This window comes from Bombus pascuorum, chromosome 1 (assembly GCF_905332965.1).
Source record: "Bombus pascuorum chromosome 1, iyBomPasc1.1, whole genome shotgun sequence".
Classification (NCBI taxonomy): Eukaryota; Metazoa; Arthropoda; class Insecta; order Hymenoptera; family Apidae; genus Bombus; species Bombus pascuorum.
The window spans coordinates 23,016,420-23,040,076 of record NC_083488.1 but is presented as its reverse complement, the minus strand read 5'-3'; the positions used below and the strand labels follow the sequence as shown (position 1 = coordinate 23,040,076).

Below are 23,657 nucleotides of genomic sequence, written 5' to 3'. Positions count from 1 at the left end.
TCTATTACAAGTTTTTATAGGCAATGTGCAAAGCAGTTTCTTCGTGGCTTTGAATAATTATAAACATTTAGCGTCTTGATTCAATAAACATAATACCTTTGAACAAAATATGTTGGAAGTAATAAGATGTAGAAATTTATGTCAGCTCGCCATGAGTTGGTCTTTTACGACCTGAACTATCAAGCTTCGATGTGCATCTAATAACACTAGGTTTAACGATTACAATTAATGTTTTACGACGAAAATAGATATTCACCTTCTGTACATACGTATACTGCCATGCTCTAAAAATTGTAATGTTACAATATCGAATACTACTACTACTACTATGTAATAAATAACCAGAAAATGTCGTTGTCCCACTACAAATTCCAATGTGTGTTAAATTAAACCATAACTTCAATCATCGTCTGTCGACCCACGTTTAATGACATGAATAGCGTGTTCGATACCTCAGTTATTCACCCTCATCGTGGAAAAATTTACAATACTCTGGCACCTGCGTGATATAATTCGCTATTCTTTTCACATTCCACGGTCCGAGATTTTAACGAGATTACAGGAGATATACTGTTTCTTACGGCTCGAGACACGTTACACTGGACTCGAGGTGTTCGTGAGCTGTTTTAATGACACGGTTATTCGGTCGGCGGCGTTGCGAGAATATCGGGAACGCATTGATTTTTGCGGCGAAGATCGATTACCGTCGGTGCAAATTAATAATACTGCCTTTCACCGCGAGATTTCCAAGGCGATTCGCCAGTCTCGACGCGTAGATCATAATATTAAAACGCATTACGAGCAATGCGACAATGGCGGGAATCGGCGCCGGTCTGGCGTTCGTTCTATAATCAAAAGTCCCTAAAACCAGATGACTCGATATCGAATAGTGTTAGAATTACTGAGGTGGATTTACGACGGTACATTTTTCAAGATTTGTATGGCTGTTCGTGTATAGACGAAGATTCGTTCCTTTTTTTATCTCTCCCCTTATCTTTCATTCTGATCCCTTGGTGCAAGTTTTCTTTGTACTTTAGTCATTGATAATTTTAGTATATATTGAATTTATTGGAAGAAATATCGATATTCTCATGTTACTCTCCGTTACGCTCATTGAATATTTAATTTAACAAATTTTAAGAATAAAATCAAAGACGTTGATTCTAATAAGAAATCCTAAACACTGAAGAAATCTATGGCAAATTATCTTACGATCATTGAACCATCCACTAGGATTTGAGCGCATGGAGAATTCTTGTCATCGACGTAACGTAAATCATTACAATACGCTTGGAAACTATTGGAATTCCTTCTAAACATATGTATATTTTATATTTTTATCTTTTATAATTTATCACGTACGGTAAAGGGGCGTTTAATCCCCCAAAAGTCTTACAGCCAACTGTAAATATACCGTGCTGCAACATAAATTCCTACTCGTTAGACTTTGCATCTGAAGATTTCGCGAGGAATCACGATCCTCTGGTTTTAAAGAGATTTGATTTATTACTTGCCGCTGCGAATTTGCCTACTCCTGTTTCGTGGAGGTAATTGTGGTAAAGTATGCGGAAGTTAGCCATGCTAAGATACTCGTGAGTTTTCGCGTTGCTATGTATACATGTTATACACGTGGGAGGTGATTTAAGCGGTTTATTTAATTAGTTTTTTTCTATTTCGTGCCGCTATCCACTCTTTGTCTCGAGAGAAACGATTATATATCAGTTCTTGGAAACGTTATCACGTTATTAATGGAGAAAATTCCTTTCATCTTGTAGTAGATTCAAGTGCTTCTGTTCTTTAACGAATCTCGTTGTTTGAGTTGAATTCTTAATTGGCTAATTCGATACTATTGGTATCTTAAGTAATTTTCTTATCAGCCTCCTTTCCTATAAATAACCTACAAAGATATCTATATATAAACGTTATTAAATCTTAATACTTCTTCGATATAATCATTTCAGTTTATATCACCAAATACCGTAAAATTCATAGTCCATCAGCCAAACTTTATACGTATTCCCTATTAAAATATTCAACAACCTATCATTAAAACTAACAATCGATAAACCACTATTTACGATCGAACTCAAAGTTTCCTCTTCCTTCGATCCACGCTACTGTAATCATAACCCCGATATGAACCAGACGAATCCCATTACCATATGTATAATCGCGATTTCTACCAGCTAATTAGGTTTAAAGCTTCCTCTTTCGCACCTGGAATTAATCTATTCTATACCGCTACGCGAGGCGTCATCGAGTTTCCTTCGATCAATTTCTGACCGGAAGCGCACCTCGATCCCAATCATTTCGCGGCTCGCGCGATCGCTATCCCTATTAAAGGCAACGGCCGATATCGCATACCAGTTTTATCTGGGCGACATTACGTGCTGACGTACGAATATCCCTAGCCGATTAATATCACCATCGCGATGTTGTCCCATGATATTGATAAATGATAATCGCCGGTGCGCCGCGGCCACGGCGCGCCCCCTGTAACGCAAATAATTTAATAATGGCAGATTAGCACTGTCGCGGACGAGAGGTAGGATCGGCTTGCGAACGACGCAAGGAAAATCGTCGAGGACATTAGTATGCTAATCGTTTCGTCGGCGCCAATGGCCCCAATAAATAATTCTCTTAACGCGAGAGTCGGACGACAGCCTGTCCGCTGCTTGTAACCGCTACCGTTACCTGTTCATCCCCCATGTGCACTGCCAGCCTCGGTCACGGTCTCTCTTCGATGATTTTCTAGGTTTATCACGGTTTCGCTAAGAAAAAAGAAAGAGAAAAGAAAAAAAGGAAAAAAAAAGATAGACATCGGCGATTCACCCGTAATCGCGCGATAAATTACATAAAACGCTATATTTCACTCGTCGTGTATCATTCGGCTTGTTCCTCGTGTATCATTATCAGGATTCAGGATTATTTTGCTTGCCACAGCGGTTAAAACTCTCCTGCTGACGCTCGAAGCGAGACGAGTAAACACGGACCTGGCGTTCCAGTGATAAGAGTTGTTAAGCGCAGGCTCGTTGTTGAGCAACCTAGCAAATCGAGATTTTTCTGGTTTTCTTAGCTTTTCTTCAGGGGATTAGGTGATTGGGAGATTCAGGTTGTAAGTGGAAAGATCTTGGCGTATGATGTAAGGCTGTTTATAGGCAAATCTATATTTATTGCTTGTCGACCTGAGAAGGATACGTTGGGCATTATATGAATGACTGATCGATGTGCTTATCAACGTATTACGTGTGTATTAAAAATTTTATAAGACTTTGCAGGTGTCCTGTTAAGAAAAATCGTACAACGATAATTATTACTAAATCACGATAAATAAAAATACATTGGAGTAATTGTATTTTAATACGATAATTTTAGAAACATGATCATATCGAAACATAACACTTTGTACGCTTGTCATGAACGCGACCCATGTTTGCCAATATTATCACACGACGTGTGTTATTCGTGTGATTCGATATTATAAGACAATGGGATAATATGACTAGCAGAGGTGTAACAGCGAGTAAGAAAAATCGATCAATCATGAGAATGAGGGGGATTGCGAGTCCAACAACACTATGCTATAGCATCCAGTTACTTTTATGAAACTTTCACGCTAGTTTCTCGTTGATGAAAGGATAACGAAATTTCTTTCGAAAGAAATCACAGTATGTTCTTTTTACGCAGAACTTATTAATCATTAGCTCTTATCCAAAAGCAACGCGAGTTCTTCTCGGATACTGGTTTGAAAATTTCGCCAACGAGAGATAAGGCGAGCGTTAAAAATAAAATTCATCGATCACGCGGTGATTTTGTGGAGCAAAACAACGGGTAAAAATGACAGCACGCGTCAACTTTGGCGTTAGGAAATTAAATCACGATTAAATACATCGTGTAATTTCTCAGTTTTGCCGGCGTATAATTTGCCCCTCTAATGACAGTGATTGGCTAATTAATTGATCGGTAGCGAATAAATCCATGATTAAATGATCGCGTGTCTCTCGATAATGATACTTTGAATATCGCGCCGGTTAAGTGGAATAAGTGTGCTCTTTCATCAAGCCTCCTGCGAAGAATACCTGACGATCGATCGAATACACCTGCGATCGAGGAAAAAAGGCGAGAGATCGTCTTTCAGGGTTTCGAAGCTACCACGATTGAAATACCACTCGATTCTATTGGGAATCATGCGATGACGTTGTGTATCGATTTCAAAGCAGCCGGCCTCCTCCGGCTGAATCATCCACCCACGCGTGCTTCTTACTGTTCGTGATCTCCATCTCATCGTTCAACTCATCGATCAGTTCGTTCTTTCATTGTTAATTCGTGGAACTATGAAATTAGGTGCGAAATTTTCACGGTGGCAAACCTGTGTAACTTTGAATTACATATTCGTCTTTTTTAAATTTTATTTTAGCTACTTATCACTAGATTGTATCATTATATTAACACGAATTCATTTATTTATAATAATTATTAATTTCCATGTTAGTATAGTTGGTTACTTTTATAGTCAGAAATTCTGTTTATGAAAGAGTAACAATTTTAACAATCAGCGTAGATCAATGTTCATGCAATAAGAATAGTTTGGTGGATATAAAAATTAATTATATTATTGTGCATCTACTTGGACCTTTAGAATAATTCAAAGTATAAACAAAAAATTTGAGAATTGAGTAATAAAGAATTCAATAAGATATTTTTGTGCCAACCAAATTTCTATTTTATATAATTCTATCATAAATAATTAAACAGAATTCTCTGATACTTACACCTTTTCCTCTTTTTTAATTTATACAAGAACATCATTCAGACACGTACAATTAGTGTAGAACGCCTTCTGCTATTATCATCGAAACGCATCGTGGCTATCGAGCCTGTAATTTAAAAGAATTTAAAAATAATATATTACGAATCGTCGTTTGGAAATATAAAGGAGGGTTGGTCCACTCGTGTGGACCCTGTGTTTGCTTTGTTCCGGTTCTTTATCTTCCGGTGATTTAGCGTGTCGTGGGTGGATTTTCGCCTCTGGCGCGTTATCTTGTAGAAAGGCTTTTGGTAGAAACCCTCTTTCGATAGAAATCACTTCACAAATGGATGACGTTTCACTATTGAAAAAGTGCATTTACTCGTACAATACGTTTCAAAGCTTGAAGGGAATATACTTCTTTCACGGATTTCGTCTCGTAATTATAGTCTAATTAATTTTTACTTAATCCTCGTTTGATATTATATAAGTTAAAATTTTACTGAATTTCAGTATTTCAGTTCGCTTAAAATATTTTTAACCAATTCATTTCATAAATAAGAATAATGAACGAGACGAAGACCATTTTTACGATATGTAGTAGAAATTCCTTTTTACGTAATCACCAGTTTCCACTCGTACCGCAGAACGAAATTTTACTTCAAGGTCCAAAGTTACGTATATGTGTCCCCCCTTTTTTCCGTAGAAATCTTTTATTTCATCCATGTACTTATCAGATTTCCTTTTTATCATGTATCGTATTATATCATATTCTTCGTAGGAATATCCAATCATTCTATATCAATTTCTGCTTCAACTATAAATAGTTGTTTTCAATCTTAACGCTGATATTTTCTACGATATTCAAATTCTTTCTTTCACGCATACGAAAGTAAATTTCATCGCTGATAAGCCACAGTACACCTAAACCATGGAATTCGATTCGTTTTCGATCTTTACACTTCTAAATTCAACAAACTACAAAAAAGAAGCGATTCCCAGGCATCTGCGTGGGTTTACGCGTGGCGCAAGAATCGTTAATTTGTCGCGTCGGGAAGTACAAGTGTCCTGCGGTCTCATGCGGTCCTACTCGCTCGTTTATGAACGACCTTTACTATTGTAAACGTATGCAGGATACGTGGTGCAGGATTTACGCGCGTACGATACACGTACGAAACGGTGAAGCGACTAACCAAATATTTATACATGTCAATCATAAGAGACGACGAAGCGTCGTACGCTGTCTAAACAGGCCGCAGGGGCCTCGTGCAACGCACAAACCATCCGGTAGCGTTCAACATCGTGGACCTTTCCGTTGCTCGTTGCTCTATCTCTAACAAGCCTCTCGATAGTTACCGTTTGTCATACGCTCCAAGTCGTGTTTGCTTCCCCATGGAAGGAAATCATAGGCCGATCTGTAAGGCCATCTAATTTTCATCTCGACTGCTGTTTAAGTGAAATTACAGTAGACTATGTTACGTGCTTCGAAAAGTAGTATTGCCTGTTCAGAATAAAGAATGTAATGTTTCTGATTCAAATTGTTTCATGAACTTATTTCTTAGGTATTTCTTTTGTTTGATCTTTCTATTTGTACTTTTACTTTATCTCTTATTGATTTTTCTAATTTTGGTTACCAGTATATTTTCCTTTTCTTTGATAAATAATAAATGTAACGTGGCTTAACACATATCTAATTTAATTATTATTATTTACTTCTGACGTTGAATTACCAGCTAACATTTATATCTTTCTTCGTACGAAAGAAAAAAAAAGAAAGAAATACAATTAATCTAAATCTAATTCAAATTTGCACGAGAGATATTAAACAATGGAAATACTACAAAGTAGCCCAGAAAATGGCAAAAGACTGTTGTTGAAACTCTCGGTAAACTGCTATAAGTCACAAGTGCGTTCGCTCGTGGCAGATGCACAAAGAGTATGCTAATAATACGAGTCGTTGCATTGACGTTCAATAAACACGAGTTTCGAATTCTATCACGAGTTTATCCAGTAAACCGCTATTAACGTTTGCACACGACAAAACGCGTCAAGATGGGAGGATGCTTCACTTCAAAGCCATTCCATTTAATTCAACGCTCATTGTAACTGCATTTGCACGAATCCTCAACAATCAACCATCACCACGTCGACCACATCATAGACGTTGAGAGTTTCATACAACTTCGATCATTTAATCATCGTAAAAGTTTAAAATCTAAAAAAAAGAAAAAAGAAAAAAGAAGACAGTGTACCATACTCGAAGAAACCTTGCTTCCCTCCACTATTTTATTCGATTAGTTTAAGCAAACACGTATTTAGGTGTATGTATGTAAGTCGGTTACCAATTAACGACCTGCTTGACAAATTTATCGACGACTCGAAATTCTATCCCGGTCTGCTCGCGAATTTATGATGCGTTCCGCGTTCTACACGCTTTACAACTCTTATTACGCTAATTGGTCCTGCCGTGTGTACGTATCTGTTTACTACCGTTAATTTGCACCTTGGTTTTTATTTCTCGCGTAACAAGCCACCGATCTTTCGTTAATATATGCATACTCGACCGGAGAAAGTTCCATACAACGGATTACATGCATAATCGACGACTTCTTTCCACTGTCTGTGAGCTGTTGCGGTTGCGGAACGCGATACAGGTCCGTGAATCGAGCCTTTTCTGCGGCTCATCGTGTGATCGCAGGTTGTCAAAGGTTAATAAGTTCTGCCACTGACATTTTCGGTTGCCGGATCTTAACACTAGTTACGTCTACGGTTATATGGCTTCTAGGGAATAAACTTAATGCTTAGGAAGGATTAAAGTGTACGATTAGCATAATCGAAGTTTACTACTAAAGTACATGGTTGGACAAGTGATTTATGATAGTAAGTTATTATGTACTATTAGTTCAGCGGCTCAACTACAATTTTATTAATACTCGACCTTTTACGATCAACCATGTATTTTGTTTCAGTCTATATCGGTAATTTACGAAGTTAAAGATATTGTACTTGGAAGATTATTCGAATTGTATCAAATAGTATGAAAATATCTTGATATCTACAGCTTGACATTTCACAAAGTTAATTCAATTAGTTCCATTAAACTTATTAATTATGTTGTTCATGGAGCACGGCCAATGTTTTAGAGTTCTTTTATTTGTTTATCGAAAAGGGAGCAAAGGGGCTTTCAGATCACGTTCTAAAATTTAAACTTTTCGTCCGATCTTGATATTTTTTTATTATCAACAAAGAGAAAAAAGTAGATACTTAATACTACAAATCTTTAACAACTAGTAATACAGACGCGTAAAGCATTCGATATTGGATGAGAGGCAAAGGAAATAGCTTGTCATAAACCATGAAGATAAAGGCGACAAAAATTGATTTAACAATGGATTGCATCGCCGTCGTCGTATCCTGGTGGCAACATAGCAATTAGGCGTGTCTATGATTTTCTCACGTTCCACGCGTCGATCCGCCGCAAAAAGCGAAACAGGGACGACGGGGATTGCGTAAAATTTTTATGCACATTTCGAAAGACCTTTGGTCGCAGCCAACGATGTCGTAGACGCGATATATTCAAATCACCGCCACCTTATTACGATACGACAAGCTTATTACGATAGGCAGGCGGCGTATATCGAGAGCCACGAGTGTATACGCGCGTCTATCTCCGGTTATTTGCCATATAACGGAACAGTTCTCAGCTCTACGGTGAAACGTTGAGGCTCGTGGAGACCTATAAATTATTGCCGTACGTCTATCCAATCGCAGCTCGGCCGGCTGGTGAGTTAAAAAGAATCACGGACCAATGGTGGCAGAGAATGTCCAACGCTCGTAACTACCGCCTCCGGTTCAGGACGGGCGCAGTAAAATCGGAAATATCGCCGTAGAAATGCGTTACGCTATCCGATCGATCGACGAGCGTATCATATTGTATGATAATCGTGGCCGATATCGGTTGTGGCGATCCATCATACGGAATTCCATTCTCTGACCTGGAAATTCGTCGCCCTGTCGCGCGTTGCACGCGAAACGATGCCAAGGATCTCAAGGAGTAAAAATTGTAGGCGGTAGCCATTTCGATGGTTGATAGGCGAGCTGGTCGCGATGCGATTTCATTGGTTGAAACGGGCAGCTAAGAAACCGTGGAACGATTTCCAGATTGTGAAAACCGTGTCGATTGATCTTGTTTTCTATCCCGGGAGATTTGTTGCTTCGACAGTATATGCAGGATTTAAGAGACAGTTTAATTAGATGCAGTGTCGTGCTGTGCACGGTGTATGACTTACGTCAGAGAGTAAGAAATAGATTATTTTTTATTTCAGATGAAATTCTATTGCCTCTTTGTTGTATGCCAGTTGAATGTCTTTCAGATTTTATTGAAGAAGTATTTCTTATTGAATGTACATTACATATACTCTTTGATATTTCATAGAAAGCAAATCTTATTTTACTTAAGAACGTTCTATTCAAAATTGTTATCTTTAATCATTTTAATGACTACTTATAATATTTGTTTCTTTTTCAATAAAAGCGTTAATTACAGAAATGATACATTTTCACGTAAAACGAAGTGACTCGGTAAAAAATTTCCCCGTTATTCCATCTACTCTTCACCTACAAAATGCTTGTATGCTCATTATTTTAAAATCGCAATAAAATCAAGCAACTCTAGGATTAACTCTTAATTAGCTTTTTCCGTTTAACCACGTTGATCCAGTATATCGAATTAAATTAACTCGGTGCGTGCTCGTTCAACGTATTCTTAATAGACCATTAGGCACGACTTGTGGTTGTATTGCATCGTCACTTGGAGCACCACGGACGAGTTCTTCAGGTAGCATAAGTTTTCGCGTGAAATCGTTGCGTCGACACACCCTCTTCCTACGGTAAACCCTAAACAGACAACACGAACGCATAAACTCTGGTTGTAAGAGATAATCCGGTGTCCGTACACATACAATCCTGATTTTCGACTGGTAACCCAAAGTACAAAGAACCAGATACCAAGCGGGTGCACAAGCGCGAACAGACATAAAGAAACACGTCGATAGGTCCCGTCTTTTCGATACCAGCGTTGCCTCTTTGAATGTTATCGGTCTACCCTGCACGACGTGGTTCATATATCGGGATGTATGTGTATATCGATAGTAGTCTCGCTTGTACAGAATGCTGGTTTCCATTTAGTCAAGGCTACCTGAAATTTTATATTTTGTTTAAATAATTGATGCTCGTTTCTGGTGGTAATAATATTATTGTATGGAAATTAGGAAGACGATAGATTCCTTACAAGATTTTTTAATCGGATTAAAATATGTACTTAAATTTATTGTATACAGAATTTTTAAGTGAGAAGCTTTGGTTTATATAAAATTTTATTCGAAGATATTAAACAATAAATATCGCGTTCTTACGATAAATTAGCAGTTTCACGTACGTGCAATATTACGGTATTTAATAAGCTATTGATTAATTTCAGTGCTCTTTACGTCTTCTTTACAAGACCATTTAAAAACTATATCTTTTTTATTTTTAATATTAAATTTATTTTTCTCGCACGTTAAAGAGTGACAGAAATGTGTGTTTTTTATATTTAACATCAATGGTACAATATAATAGATCGTAGCGTGGTTTTGCTACTACATTAACAATTTAGCAATTTATTAAAATACGAGATTGCAGAAGTAGAAGCTTTTGCTAACAAACCTACCATAACATCGTTCAACCGCAACAGAGGGTAACGAGGAGATATCGCAAGTTTATAGTGGCAGTTCATCCAAGTCCCAATATCTTGCCCCGGACCCTGATATTACGAGGTTAATCTGAAAGTACGTGTCCAATAAATCCTCCCGCCGAATATTTCGTATCTCACATGTAAAAACCACTGGTTGCATTGAACCTCTCATTCCCTGACTTATAGCAGATCGACTCGTATTTTTTCTCATACAAGAAACCTCATCCCTCTACAGGTACATGATCAGGAAACGAGTTTGCAATTCAAATGCCATACTTCATAGCCTTTTTATACTTTGCGTCTCACATGGATGGTCTTAAATATTTATCCTCTAAGATTTTTCCGATCTTAGTGTTCTTGCGAATTAAGAACGATAATCGATGACACAGAACGTGTATCTTTACAAGCTGTAGACTATGTCACAGCAAAATTATCACGTTCTTTTTCCTTTATTTTGTCATTTTGATGCATAAGAGAGATTATGCTAATTTATGATTGGAAAATTACAGTTAGAGTTAAAAGGAAAGTGGCGGAGCATGGAGGATGTTATAAAATTTAGTATTCATTAGATGATAGACTTGTGTATTGCAAGTACGTAGTAAGTAGCGTTGTAATAGGTTTGATCAGCTGGTAGTTCATGAAGTGATTTTTATTCTATTAATAAGATCGAAATATATTCGCAAAGAATTAGATCTACGAACTAAGCGTGAACATTTAACTATTTTTAATTTTTAACCATTTACAGGCAATCCAGATCGTTCGTTTGATCGAAATTTCACTCAAGAATTAAAAAAGACCCTTACGAGGCTTTTAAACACTTAACTTAACAACTATATAATTGCAAGATTTTAAAGAAGTCTAGAACAGAGAAAAGATGACTATGGAAGTAAATACGAAAAATAGGAACGTACGCTTTGTCATTGTAGGATTAGTTCATCGAATAAATGGTTCACGAAAAATTTCCTCGTCGATTGAAAACTGCACTTTGCAATTTCACTTCGATGATGTGATTAGGGTGAAAATTAGCCGTCTTTCAAAACGTGCCAGTGCACGTTGCTAAAGCACGTCGTAGAGACGTGTCTCGTGGAAATATCCCACGACGATCGTGCGTACGCGAGCTGCCAACGAGCGACCGGCTAATTTCGACTTTCGAAAATACGCTTGGCATACCGGCTGACTGGGCATTTCATTATCAGGCGGAAGACGACTCCGCAACGAATTCGAGACGCTAATTAGCGTGTTTCGGGCCGTGGCTTGCCTCCTAACACACTGGTGGGATCTTTAAATGCGTCGTCGACTCACAGTACCGCTTGTGAGGGGATGTATACGATTTAACGGAGTTACAGTATCCGCGACGAACACGATGTTACGGTACAATATACTTTATGAGCCGGAATGAGTGGTGCTCTTCAGTCTGAAAGGAGTTTCATCACTGTTTGTATAGATTTTTTTAACGTGTCACCATAGATACACTCATGTGGACGTTGTCCAAAATACGCTTTTTGTTCGGTTTCATTCGTTAAAGAAAGGTTTACGCGATGGAAGCTCAGGGCTTTGATTGAGTTATTGCATCGAAGATAGAGGAACCTTGGAATAACGATACAATTTATGATTATGGAAATGTTTGAACATCGAAGTTAAAATTTACGTCATAACAAAAATATGTGCCTCGATTATTGACTATTCATTTAGCAAGAAATAAAGACTGCTTTATAATAAATGGAATTATCAAGTTCGAGTATGCAAACTCAACAAATTATTAACGATAACCATTTCATAACTAACGAATAAGATATAAACTTTGAGCTGTAATTTGCTGCGAATGAAAACAATTATAGAGTGGACGATTGTAACAGAGTTTGGAAGATCGAATTAACAAATATCTAATGTGTTGATTGCCACTGTCGTCGGATACTAAAAGAAGAATTTTCACAGACATATATACACTTAGAGTATTTAGTGGGGGAAGGATGGTTTTAGCCCTTAGTTGCTACACGAGTTGGGTAGGTCGTACTTTGCATAAGTTAATCTCTTAAGCAAAAATAGATGACAGTGATAACAACAACGTTCGTCAATAAATTCACGTTCAGCAAGCACAACTGAAAAATAAAAAGTAATTATCATTTTCTGATCTTCCTAATAAAATCTCCAAAACGGTTGAAGTATCCGTACGAAGTATCCTAACGACGTGAAATTAAAAAAAAATTACTCGAAACCTTTAGGAATTCGACGTGAATAGTGTTTGCCCAAATTTGGCAAAATCGATAAATCGAGCCTCTGTTTCCTCGTAACTTCCACCGACTCGTGCTGTATCTCAAATTCCAACTCCCACATTCGCAATCAGCACGAAGCGTATCTCTTCGAGTACCGTTCACTTGGCGATGATTATTCCAGTATTTCAGTGGAGTCAGCAATTAACGATAAACATTAAGTCGTCGTCGTAGTCGGCGTAATGCGTGTATGACGCGGTTCGTATAAGGAGGATCGATTAAAATCGCAGTGCCAGTGAGAGGAGGCCGGTCGGCAATGAGGCAACAAACCGATAAGGATCCGAGAACTCGGTGTGTGGTCCGTTTGTGTGTGAATATCCGGCCGATCAGAAACAGCGTTGGCCACATCGCGACGTCGAGTTCCTCGTACGGGAGGCGCCAGTTAGTTAACCGCGTCAACCCTGAGGAACGATGGCTTAATTAAACGACACGGGCGCCGAACGCTATCTTTTATTGTCCCATTTCTATAAATCTCTGGAAACCGAGCCCTCTTCGCTATTCTAGACATCGTTGCCTGCCACTGTGCGGGATAGACAGACAACATCGTAGGCGCGACACTGTTGAAATTCTAATTTGTGCTGCTGTATTCGTTGAACGTCGTGAAAAGGAGGGCGTGGAGATTCGTTACGGACGATTGGTGAGACTCGTGCATGTTACAGAAGATTGATAGCGTCGTAAGATAAGCACGATAATGGGAATTTGCGCGCGCTCGATGGATCGTTAATGCGCTAATTTAGAATTCTGATGTGACGATGATTGAGGATTATGGGATAATTAGTCGTTGTAATAGTGAAATCTGTGAAATAGGATTTCTAGTAGTTAATGGAATTGGATAGGAGTAGCTTGTAATATGGGAATATTTCCGATACATCGTTTTAAATAATCATAAATATTAAACGTACGAATTGAGTTTCTAATTCAATACAGAAGTTACCAATGCTGGAATAAAATAGATTTTTGTATAGTTACTAGAATTTTTCATTAATAACCCTACAATTTTTAACGGAGAATCTGCATTAAAAAAGACAAATAATATTAATAGGTTTTTTTTTAGCACGATATAGATGAAGGAAAAACGTGTTGGATCTTTACCTATTTATTTAAAGAAAAATGATTTTTCATATTAGCAGTGACATGGAATATTTTAATATCTGAGAACATACGAATCCTTTTATTAAAGTTTCAATTCAAATCTTCTCAATTTGAAGATTTTCTTACTTATAGCACTGTTCGCCTGAACCCCTCAATCAATAAAACTAATCAAATTTTACAAAACTTCATTTCATTTCTAATTCGCGAAGTTAATCACGACTTAATCAGACAATGACTTAAGCGATTTATGCAAAATTTCGTAGGACACGATGAACGTATTCTTCGGGTGTTCTCGTCATCGTAAGGACGAGTCCATAGCATCTCGTGAGAAAATACCGGTGATACAGGATCGGTATTAACGTGCAATAAACCACTGTGTTAGTCACGCAGCGCACATAAGCGCTGGTACGCGTTTACAGAGGTGAAAACATTAATTCGGCTTATAATTTTTATGCAAAACAGGCCTCTCGGGCGTTCAGCTTCGTTCCGTACGATCGCTCATCTTCTCTTCCTCCCCTCTTTTGCCAAGACTTTTGGTTTAATTGCGGAATATATCTTGTCGCTAAGAATTAGAAGCCGGATCGCGCGATTCGTTCACCACCATAAGCTATTTAATTCAATTTTATCGATATTTCAAGAGAAAGATTACCCGTTGCTTCCTCCTTCTGGTTGTTCAATGATTTATGTACGCTGGTTGCTCGATGAATAGTTCGATGAAATCGTAACATCGAAGTTAGCGAACATAGTAAGCTATCGCGTTGTATTTGAAAGTATTAATTTTTTATGTAAATATTTAGAGAAAGTTTAAAGAATCGGAATGTATAAAGGAATTTAATTAGCTTATCCTCGTCTTCTCGTGTATTTATTTCGAGATTCTTAAAAAATGAATTTTCAATAAATTCCATTGAAACTAATTTATATATGAACTTCGAGCACTTTCACTGAACGTTCACACCGAACCAACGATAAATTAGAGATTCAATGTAACTTTTTCTTTTCTCTTGCAGGTGGTTTGGCTGACCGCAGTCCTGTGCCCGCGGCTTGCTGCCGCCAACAACTTGACTTTATCCTTCTCGTCTCGTAAGGCCAGGCAACATCCATTCAGGGGACATATCTCTCGCTGGTAAGTTTTCACTTTCCTCGTTACTTCTCTCCCTTTTGTTATTATAATATCAATAAACGCGTGTAATTTTGTTATAAGACATACTATGTGTAAAACGATCGAGAATACGGTTGACAGAACGAACGACGAAATACCTTGGCATCATTCAAGCTTGGCATCGTGCTCGCAAATTATATCGACACGCCAGTGACACTATTTTGCACGGCTGAATTTCAATTTTCAATCAGCAACCGTGGCGCCCGTATATCTCCTACGCTCCACGACGCTACGCCATTATTTATCCTGTCTGTCACGAACTGTCTTAATTATTATTAATGACTCGTACAAGAGGTTCGACAGGTGAATACGGAATTAGGGGCGAATTATCGGTTCTCGAACGGCTTTTTCACTTGTCTTATGCTACATTCTGTCGCGTGTGGTTTAGACACGAGTCATTTGCTTTTAGAAGCACGCGTGAAATGTTATGCGTTCTCTGTCGGGTTTCAAGTTCCTCGATTGGCTTTGCTTTGAAATGTTACGCATTCTCCCGAGTTTTAAATTCCTTGGTCGGCCTTCGAGCTTCTCTTCTTCGTATCGTAGCATAGCTCGTAGCGAAGCCTCGATGGTTTCAAGTTCTTCGATTGGTTTTGCTTTGAATGGCGTACGTTCTCGCCGGTTTTAAATTCTTCGACCGGCCTTCAACTTTTTCTAGTTCCTATCATAGTTCAGTGAAATTTCGATGGCTGTTTGAATCTTGTCTAAATGTCGTCTGAATGTTGTAGGACGCAGACCTCGGAGGACACGACCAAGCGGATGACTTATCGAGAGATGAACATGATTCTACGACACGAAGGAGGCGAGGACGGCCTTCCAGTTGATTGCTGCCCTACGGTAGAGGAAATGGTGGAACCGGTCGGCGGTCGAAATCGGGAAAACATGTACGTCCAGCTGTATCGGGATGGCCAGAACGCCCAGAGGTTCTTCGAGTACTCCTGCAGGCCAGACGTCCTCGACAAGCCGTGCAGGTTCATCGACCGGAAGTTCACCAACCAGTCCAGATGTGTGCAGAAGTTCTCATACACTTACGCTATCATTGAAAATTCTGGATCGACGGTACGTAATGTAAAGTGATCCTGATCTAGTTTCCATTAGGCTTTCGCGAGTGCTTCTTTTCTGTCGATGTTGTGCGATGTGTTCGTTACTCGTGGTACGTATTTCGAGCGATTTTTACTAAATAGAGCCAGAGATTAAAAGAATCTAATTCGTCTATTATTATACATATATTTTGAAAATTTATTTACTATCTTTACGATGGTAGTGAAATTGATTTGGTGTTAATATTATTGCGATTAAAAGGTTCCATTAGCGATAGTTCGGAGAACAAATTTAGACTTTAAAATCGATTAAAAAATTGTCCTTATTTTCAATGACAGTATCGTCCACGTTTTTCCTCGATGGAAGAGAGTAGGATGAATGGAAATCGGTTTTCTACAGTCATCGATCTAATCGTCTCAAAAACCCTAACTCTATATTATACAGATAATTATTACAATACATATATGTAGATATTAGTATGAACAGAAACTACTTCAAATTGTATGCCAAAAATATCATCAGTTCTTAGAGTATCATAGCGAAAATGTAAAACTAGCTATTCTTGTTCCTAGAAAATTTAATGATTTGAAAGGAAAACGAGGTTTCGCCAAGTCAACGCGACTTTAATGTAAAAGAATATATTATCCATTTGAGGAACGTGTTCTGCTCATAGGGCGGAAAGGAGGAACGCGGGAGGCATCGGCACAGAGAACGCATGATCCCTACGTTTCCCGGGAACACGGTGGGTGGATCGATGTGGACGTTGGACTACATTAAGGTGCGAAGTGGGTGCAGCTGCGAGGTCATGCCGAAACCGAAGAAAAAGAAGAAGTACAAGAAGAGCAAGCTAAGGGACCAAGATTTGGATTCGGAGACCTGAGATCTGTATTACCGTGGGATCAGAACAGATCCCTCTACCTCCGTGCACGCGATACCACCGATGAAAAGAAGATTGCGATCCGATCGAAACGCGTTCCAAATCGATACAAAATCTAATGTGACATGGAGAGTATTCGTTTTTCGGATTGTACAGGATTAAAATGTTACCAATGGAAGGGTTCCCTCTTTTAACGAGGGTTGAATATTATCGTTAAAAGTACTTTTTTTTTACGTTAAAAGTGCCTTGATGGAAGCTTGTATCGTTTCTAGCAATAGATCATCGACGATAGTTATTATTTTAGGACGATTCTATTATCGTATTTATTATATACATATAAGTAGATAACAAACTATGTAATTCGAGAGTATGATAAGGTATTAATAAGATTCTAGAGAAGAGGTTCCGCCAAACTGTATTCCGCTTATTTTTAGTAAGATTGATATTTTTAGATAATGGTGAAATATAAAGTGTAGTAGTACAACAAAGTTAGTAGAATCTCCTTCGAATAAATAAATAGTGGATAGACTGATATTACGATTCAAAGAGTTGAACGTGAAAGGTGTTTGAATATCTGCGTTTTCTAAATTGTTATTGTAATTTCAGAAATGTAATCGTATGCTAAAAGGGAAGCGTACTTGATACATTGTCTTGTATTAGTAGCAGACGAATGTCTCGATTAAATTTGTATTTAACATTTAGGAAATATTTTCATTTTCACCCGCGGCCAGTTATTATAGTGTGCTCCTATAATGCATGTACATTCTAAACTTACGTTTATTTTTAAGTTAGAGAGGAGAGGTAGATTTTATATTTATAAATTTTATCTCTAATTGTAAGGTATAACGTGTTATGTTTCATAGATCTGCGTATGATTCGTTATATATGGATAACGAGAACCAAACGAAAAACTGCTTAAATTTATTTAACGTAATAAAGCCCTATTTAATTAAGCGATTAAGTCTGTTTTATCTTTTAAAGCACTGACTAGATGAATTAGAGGGTGCGACGAGCGAAACGTTGCATTAGCTAGTAACCATGACGATTATTAATAAATCTGAGTATATGATAAGAATAAAAGAATAGAAATTTATTGTATAATCTAAAATATAAGTTAAAGGATATGTAGAATTTATTTTACGTATGATAATATATAGGTACTTTTATACGAGAAGATAATTTTTAAACGTATATATAGACAAAAGTCTACATTAATTTAACGCATACGTTACAAATAGAAAGCTGCCATTATTTTAATAAAACTTTACTGATTTATCTGTCGTTTTGTACATATAGAAAAGTACATAAACATTAACATATATACGCTTTTATGCGTTATATTAGTGTAATGTATAAATTATAAGACAAATAACTTTTACATTTAGAACTAAAAACGTTCGAGAATGTTGTACTTAAATAGTTAAAATCGTATTAATTAGATTAAATAATGAACGTATTATAATACCAGTTTTTTTAGTTTAACATATTTATGAATGTACTATAGTAAATTACGGCGTACGTTTAATTAACGAGGAACCTTTCCAATATGCATATTCTCTTTTTCTATCACTGTAGTTGTCGTATTAATATTCTAACAAGTGGTTTCAACTTGATAACACTCATGTATTATAATCAAGCATTAGGCTTACAGACTTGTTTTCTGTACTGCCATGTATACATTGTACATAAATGATATTAATACAATTGTTATAAAAGTATTCGTTATTTCTCTTCCTGCGTTTAATGCAGTAATTGATTTACATTTTTATTCATAATCATATTTTCTTTTTTCTATTACAAATTCTTTATTAGTAAATTTATTAAATATGTGTGTTGATTATAACGCGTTACAACGCGATGTACCGAAGGTTCCGTTAGACCAGGCAGATTTATGCCACTAAGAACAATCGGAAAAATGAAATTTTATTGCTACGACCGTAATGTACTACGACCAAAGTACATGAGTAATTTAATGGATTTGCAGTATCATGTATTTTTAACTTCTTCACAGTACTTTTCCACAGTTCAATAGCTGAGACCTTATGGTAACTAATGGTTCCTGAGATATAACTCATACATTTATACTCTATCGGATATTCCAGAGGGATGTACATTCTACCACCTTGACGTACATCTCCGTATGATACTGAGCCCAGCCTCGATACTTTTTCTAAAGGCATAACGTGCAGTGAAAATGAGGACACAAGGTATTAAAAGTGCTGAAACAGCGCATTTTGGCGGAACTGCAATCATATCTCAGAAAAATCAAGTTAAATTGCTATAAATTGCGCCCTAATCGCTTTATATGTCGCGAAACCATTTAAGTACATATGATAAAAATATCGCTGCGCATTTCTGTACACATACACACACCAATTTTGCGCGTGAATATATTAAAAAATCATAATCAATCAATCGTCATCAATTTATCCCCTTCAATCACTCATCGTGGAAGCGAACAATTGCAACCCTTGACCAAACGTGAATCTTTCAGTGGATTCTAAAATGTTTGTATTTAAAACATTGCGAAAATATTGTAAGATATGATTGTAACTAGTGAGTCTATTATATTTAGAGTAGATTTGATAAACTATTCATATTTACAAAACTAGTATTAATATTAGAATACAATATAATATTTTAATGAATCCAAAAATTATCCATTGTATTCTTAATACCTACAACGTCCTCTGTAAGAAATAACGCGAACTGTATTTGCAAACCACGAGTCAATTACGTAGATAACAGTTTTCAACATCTCGTTCTTTTGTTCGTTATCTAGTAAATAAAGAAATAATTATCAACATCATGTAAAAATTCATGAATGTTTATCTTGAGTAAATGTTAATTGCACAGATTTCAATACGTACTTTCGAATAGAGTAAGTATGTATTTACGTTGTAGATGCACTGACTATACTGTAAGCGATCGAATACCTATGCATGAATATCCTGTCGTAATAGATACGGACGCTACGGTATAGTCTGTGGCAACTGGCAATCTAGCAAGCAGAATTTATTTCAGTGCCATTCGTCAAAGCACATGTATGTAGCCATTATGAGTGGTACCTGCCAGTGAACAGGTGAAGAAATTTTTTCTATACAATGACATTTCTACTTTTTAACCATTTATTTTAATACTATCATGTCCAATTCTTTGATATTCGTTTGTGCAGAACGTTAAATGAGCGCAACAAGACCAACGAGCTGATGTGAATGATCGTGCCGCTTTTGTTGACACGATTCGGAATACTTCGATGAAACGGGATAATACATCAAAAATAATCCGTTTCATTGTGTGAAAATGTCCTCGGAATCTCCCTTGAGCGATGTGCCAACTGTCGTGTCAAGACTGCATAATTTGCGCTTAGGTCAAGAAGACGGTGACGAACTTCAACAGAATGTAAATCTCGCCGTATCTGGCGATTCGTCTCCAGAACCTGTACGAAATACCCAACCTATTGGCAATGTGATCCTTTCACGTGCCAGACGTGCGCTTAATTTCGTTTGCGATGAAGATCAATCAACTTCATCAACAGCAAGAGCTGGAGAGTCCTCATCTTCGAATGGTGATAAGTAAGTACTTTAATAAATCTTTTGTATTTCTTAAAAGTGATAAATTTTAAATCAATTACAATTATAATACTTCTATAAACAACATTTTCATAATCCTTTTGATATTAATTTTTTAGTAGACCTCCAACAAATGTAGCAAATACGTTGCATTTGGTGGGAATATCTCAAGATACTGCTGCTTTGGAAAGTACTTCTACAAATGGTCAGGCAACAGTGGCTTATAATTGGCAAGGTACAAAAGCAACAATGCGTGAAAGAATTGTTTTTCTTTTTAACAATGAAATATTGTCGGACGTAAGCTTCATAGTAGGAAGGGGAGTACAAAAGCAGCGTATACCAGCTCATAAACTAGTCTTGTCTTCTGGAAGTGCAGTTTTTGATGCAATGTTTAATGGAACACTTGCAACAGCTTCTTCGGAAATAGAAGTACCTGATGTAGAACCTGCTGCTTTCTTGGCAGTGCTTCTTTTTTTATATACAGATGAGATACAGATAGATCCTGAAACTGTGATGACTACATTATATACAGCTAAAAAGTATGCGGTGTCTGCTTTAGAGAAGCACTGTGTGGATTATTTGAAAAATAATTTAACCAGTGATAATGCATTTTTGCTTTTAACGCAAGCTCGACTTTTTGATGAATCACAACTGGCTGCAGTATGTTTGGATACTATTGATAGATTTACTACAGAAGCTTTAAATGCAGATGGATTTACAGATATTGATATTGATACATTAAAAATTGTTTTGGAAAGAGACACCCTTCGTGTTAGAGAATCTAAAATATTTCAAGCAGTTTTAAGGTAGAATAGTATGATATATGAAGTATCTGATATTTGATGAATATGCATATGTATAATTATTTGTTATTTCATCTGAATAGATGGTCAGAAGCAGAATGTGTAAGGCATCGTTTACCAGTTACCCCAGAAAATCAGCGGTTTGTTTTGGGTAGTGCTTTTTCATTGATTCGTTTTCCCTTAATGTCAAAAGAAGAATTTACAGCTGGCCCAGCAAAATCTGGACTTCTTAATTATTCAGAAGTTAGTATCAACTGTATCATTTAATATATATCCTATATATATTTATGAAATTATTTATTTAAAAACTACTTGTTTTAGGTTCTTTCTTTATTCTCATATTTTATATTAAATCCCAAACCAGTGGTAGAATTTCAAACAATGCCTCGATGTTGCATGACTGGCAAAGAACAAACTGTATGCAGATTTCAACATACCAAAAGTAGATGGGGATACAATGGGACGAGTGACCGTATAAGGTGATTTTCAAGACAAAACGTAAAGAGAATTTCATGTTTATAGTATTTTATATAACTTAGGTAAATTCTTCTTTCTTAGATTTAGCGTTGATAGACGCATATTTCTTATTGGCTATGGCGTCTATGGTAGTATGCATGGCTCTGCTATATATGAAGTATTAATAGAATTGATACATACTGCTTCTGGAAAGGTGATTGCTACAAATTCAACAAGTTTCAGCTGTGATGGTTCAAAATACACTTATCGATTAATGTTTAAAGAGTTAGCAGAAATTTTACCAAATACAATTTACACTGCATCAGCAACATTTAAGGTTGGTATACGATAGTTATTTTCAATGTATTATTACGTTGATTATCATTGTGCATTGTAACTATTTTAGGGCCCCTATTCTCATTTTGGAACTAAGGGTTTAAAAACAGTCATGGTAGATAGTGATTCAGGGAATGGAAAAGTTAAGTTTGAATTTAGTATTGAGACTGGAGATAATAATGGAACATCTACTGATGAGGGACAAATTCCTGAACTTATATTTTACACTTAATAACTCATGTACATAATAACGACATTCCTTTTTATCAGCTTCATTGTCTTTCAGATCTTATTACATTAAATTGTTTTATATAACAAATGTTATATATCAGTTTCTTTGTCAACTATATATTTTATTACAACTGAGTGCAGTTTACATAATTAGCATGTTTAAAAGTCTTTTAAGATCTGTTTGTACTGCAAATTAAAAAATGTTTTATATCTTATATTTATAATTGAAAATATTGAAAGTGGAATTTGTAGATATTAAAAGGGCCTTATTGGGAGAAGAGACTGATTCGTGCCACTGATGTAAAATTAAAATTGAACTAAATTACTTATTTTTAATTAATTATTTTAATGGCAAATTTCTTCAAAAAGTAATTTTGAAGAAGGTAACCATACATTGAGTAAGTTACAAATATTAATATATTTATGACTAAGGACAATCTATTTTTCTATTTCTTCAAACAATATGTACATGAGTGGTATATTTATACATATAATAGTTAAGCTTTATGTGGCAAAATAATAGATGAATTTTCATTGTCATTGTTTAGGACGTCTTTCTGTCTAGTAACTTTTTTCCTGAGAAATATATAAAATAATGTAAAATTCAAATAAATAATCAAGATTATTATATTCTGCATGAGAAAACAATATAATACAGTCTAAAACTTAACAAATATTTTTTAGAAGAATTATTAATAAAAATGTCTATAATTTTTGGTAGAAAGCTATATATTATCTAAATACATACATATAATAACTAAATAGAAACAATATATTGTTATTTTTTTAGTATTATTGAAGTTTAGGAGTTGTAAATGTAATATTCTAAGAAAGATTAATGCATTTTTTGTAACAATAGTACATAATGAATTTTTCAAGCTGTTCTTTATATTAATTAAATGCGCAAACTAGTCAAATATGATTTGTTTATATTTGCACAATAAACAAAGTATATATATGTATGTCGGCGCGATATTTCTGTCCATAGCACGCAATTATTTATATTTTAATTATATTACAAAATAAGAAGATGCACATATTATAATGAAAGAATTAAATAAACTATTTATTCAATAAAAAATTCCTTGTATTATTTCTTTCTTTTCCTCTAAATACATTCTTGAAAAACTATGCTTTAATTTTAATTTAATCTTGATATTCACTATGTGTAATGTAAAAGATATTTCTAATACTTTATATGCTACTTCAATTAAATCTATAATCTATAAAATTTATAATAACTCATCGTAAAATTTTTTAAAATCATGATTGAGGAATACATGGAAAAATTAAAATATTACTTGTTTAGTTACATAATCTTTTGTTTTTCATATATGTAAAA

At 36.0% G+C, this 23,657-nt stretch overlaps 2 protein-coding genes across 4 annotated transcripts in view; both read left to right on the top strand.

Moving 5' to 3' along the window:
- Positions 1–18,632, top strand: part of LOC132908526 (uncharacterized) — a 115,386-nt gene extending 96,754 nt beyond the window's left edge. For all 3 annotated transcript variants that reach the window (XM_060962598.1, XM_060962613.1, XM_060962606.1), the window contains exons 3-5: positions 14,851–14,966; positions 15,728–16,058; positions 16,714–18,632. In XM_060962598.1, the coding sequence (XP_060818581.1) occupies positions 14,851–14,966; positions 15,728–16,058; positions 16,714–16,920 (654 nt within the window). In that variant the 3' untranslated portion in view covers positions 16,921–18,632. The remainder of the gene's footprint in view (positions 1–14,850; positions 14,967–15,727; positions 16,059–16,713) is intronic.
- A 1,007-nt stretch (positions 18,633–19,639) lies between these two features.
- On the top strand, positions 19,640–23,396 carry LOC132908478 (BTB/POZ domain-containing protein 1-like). The gene is made up of 8 exons (XM_060962505.1): positions 19,640–19,798; positions 19,881–19,999; positions 20,093–20,492; positions 20,612–21,295; positions 21,376–21,535; positions 21,614–21,771; positions 21,851–22,085; positions 22,155–23,396. Exons 3-8 carry the CDS (start codon positions 20,221–20,223, stop codon positions 22,314–22,316), a joined length of 1,671 nt encoding a protein of 556 aa, XP_060818488.1. The 5' UTR covers positions 19,640–19,798; positions 19,881–19,999; positions 20,093–20,220; the 3' UTR covers positions 22,317–23,396.
- Positions 23,397–23,657: the final 261 nt, after the last annotated feature.

Coding starts and splice junctions, on each gene's coding strand:
- LOC132908478 (XM_060962505.1), top strand. CDS start 20,221: ATGTCCTCGGAATCTCCCTTGAGCGATGTGCCAACTGTCGTGTCAAGA. Junction 21,296..21,375: donor ATATTTCAAGCAGTTTTAAG/GTAGAATAGTAT, acceptor TCATCTGAATAG/ATGGTCAGAAGCAGAATGTG. Junction 21,772..21,850: donor GGGACGAGTGACCGTATAAG/GTGATTTTCAAG, acceptor CTTCTTTCTTAG/ATTTAGCGTTGATAGACGCA.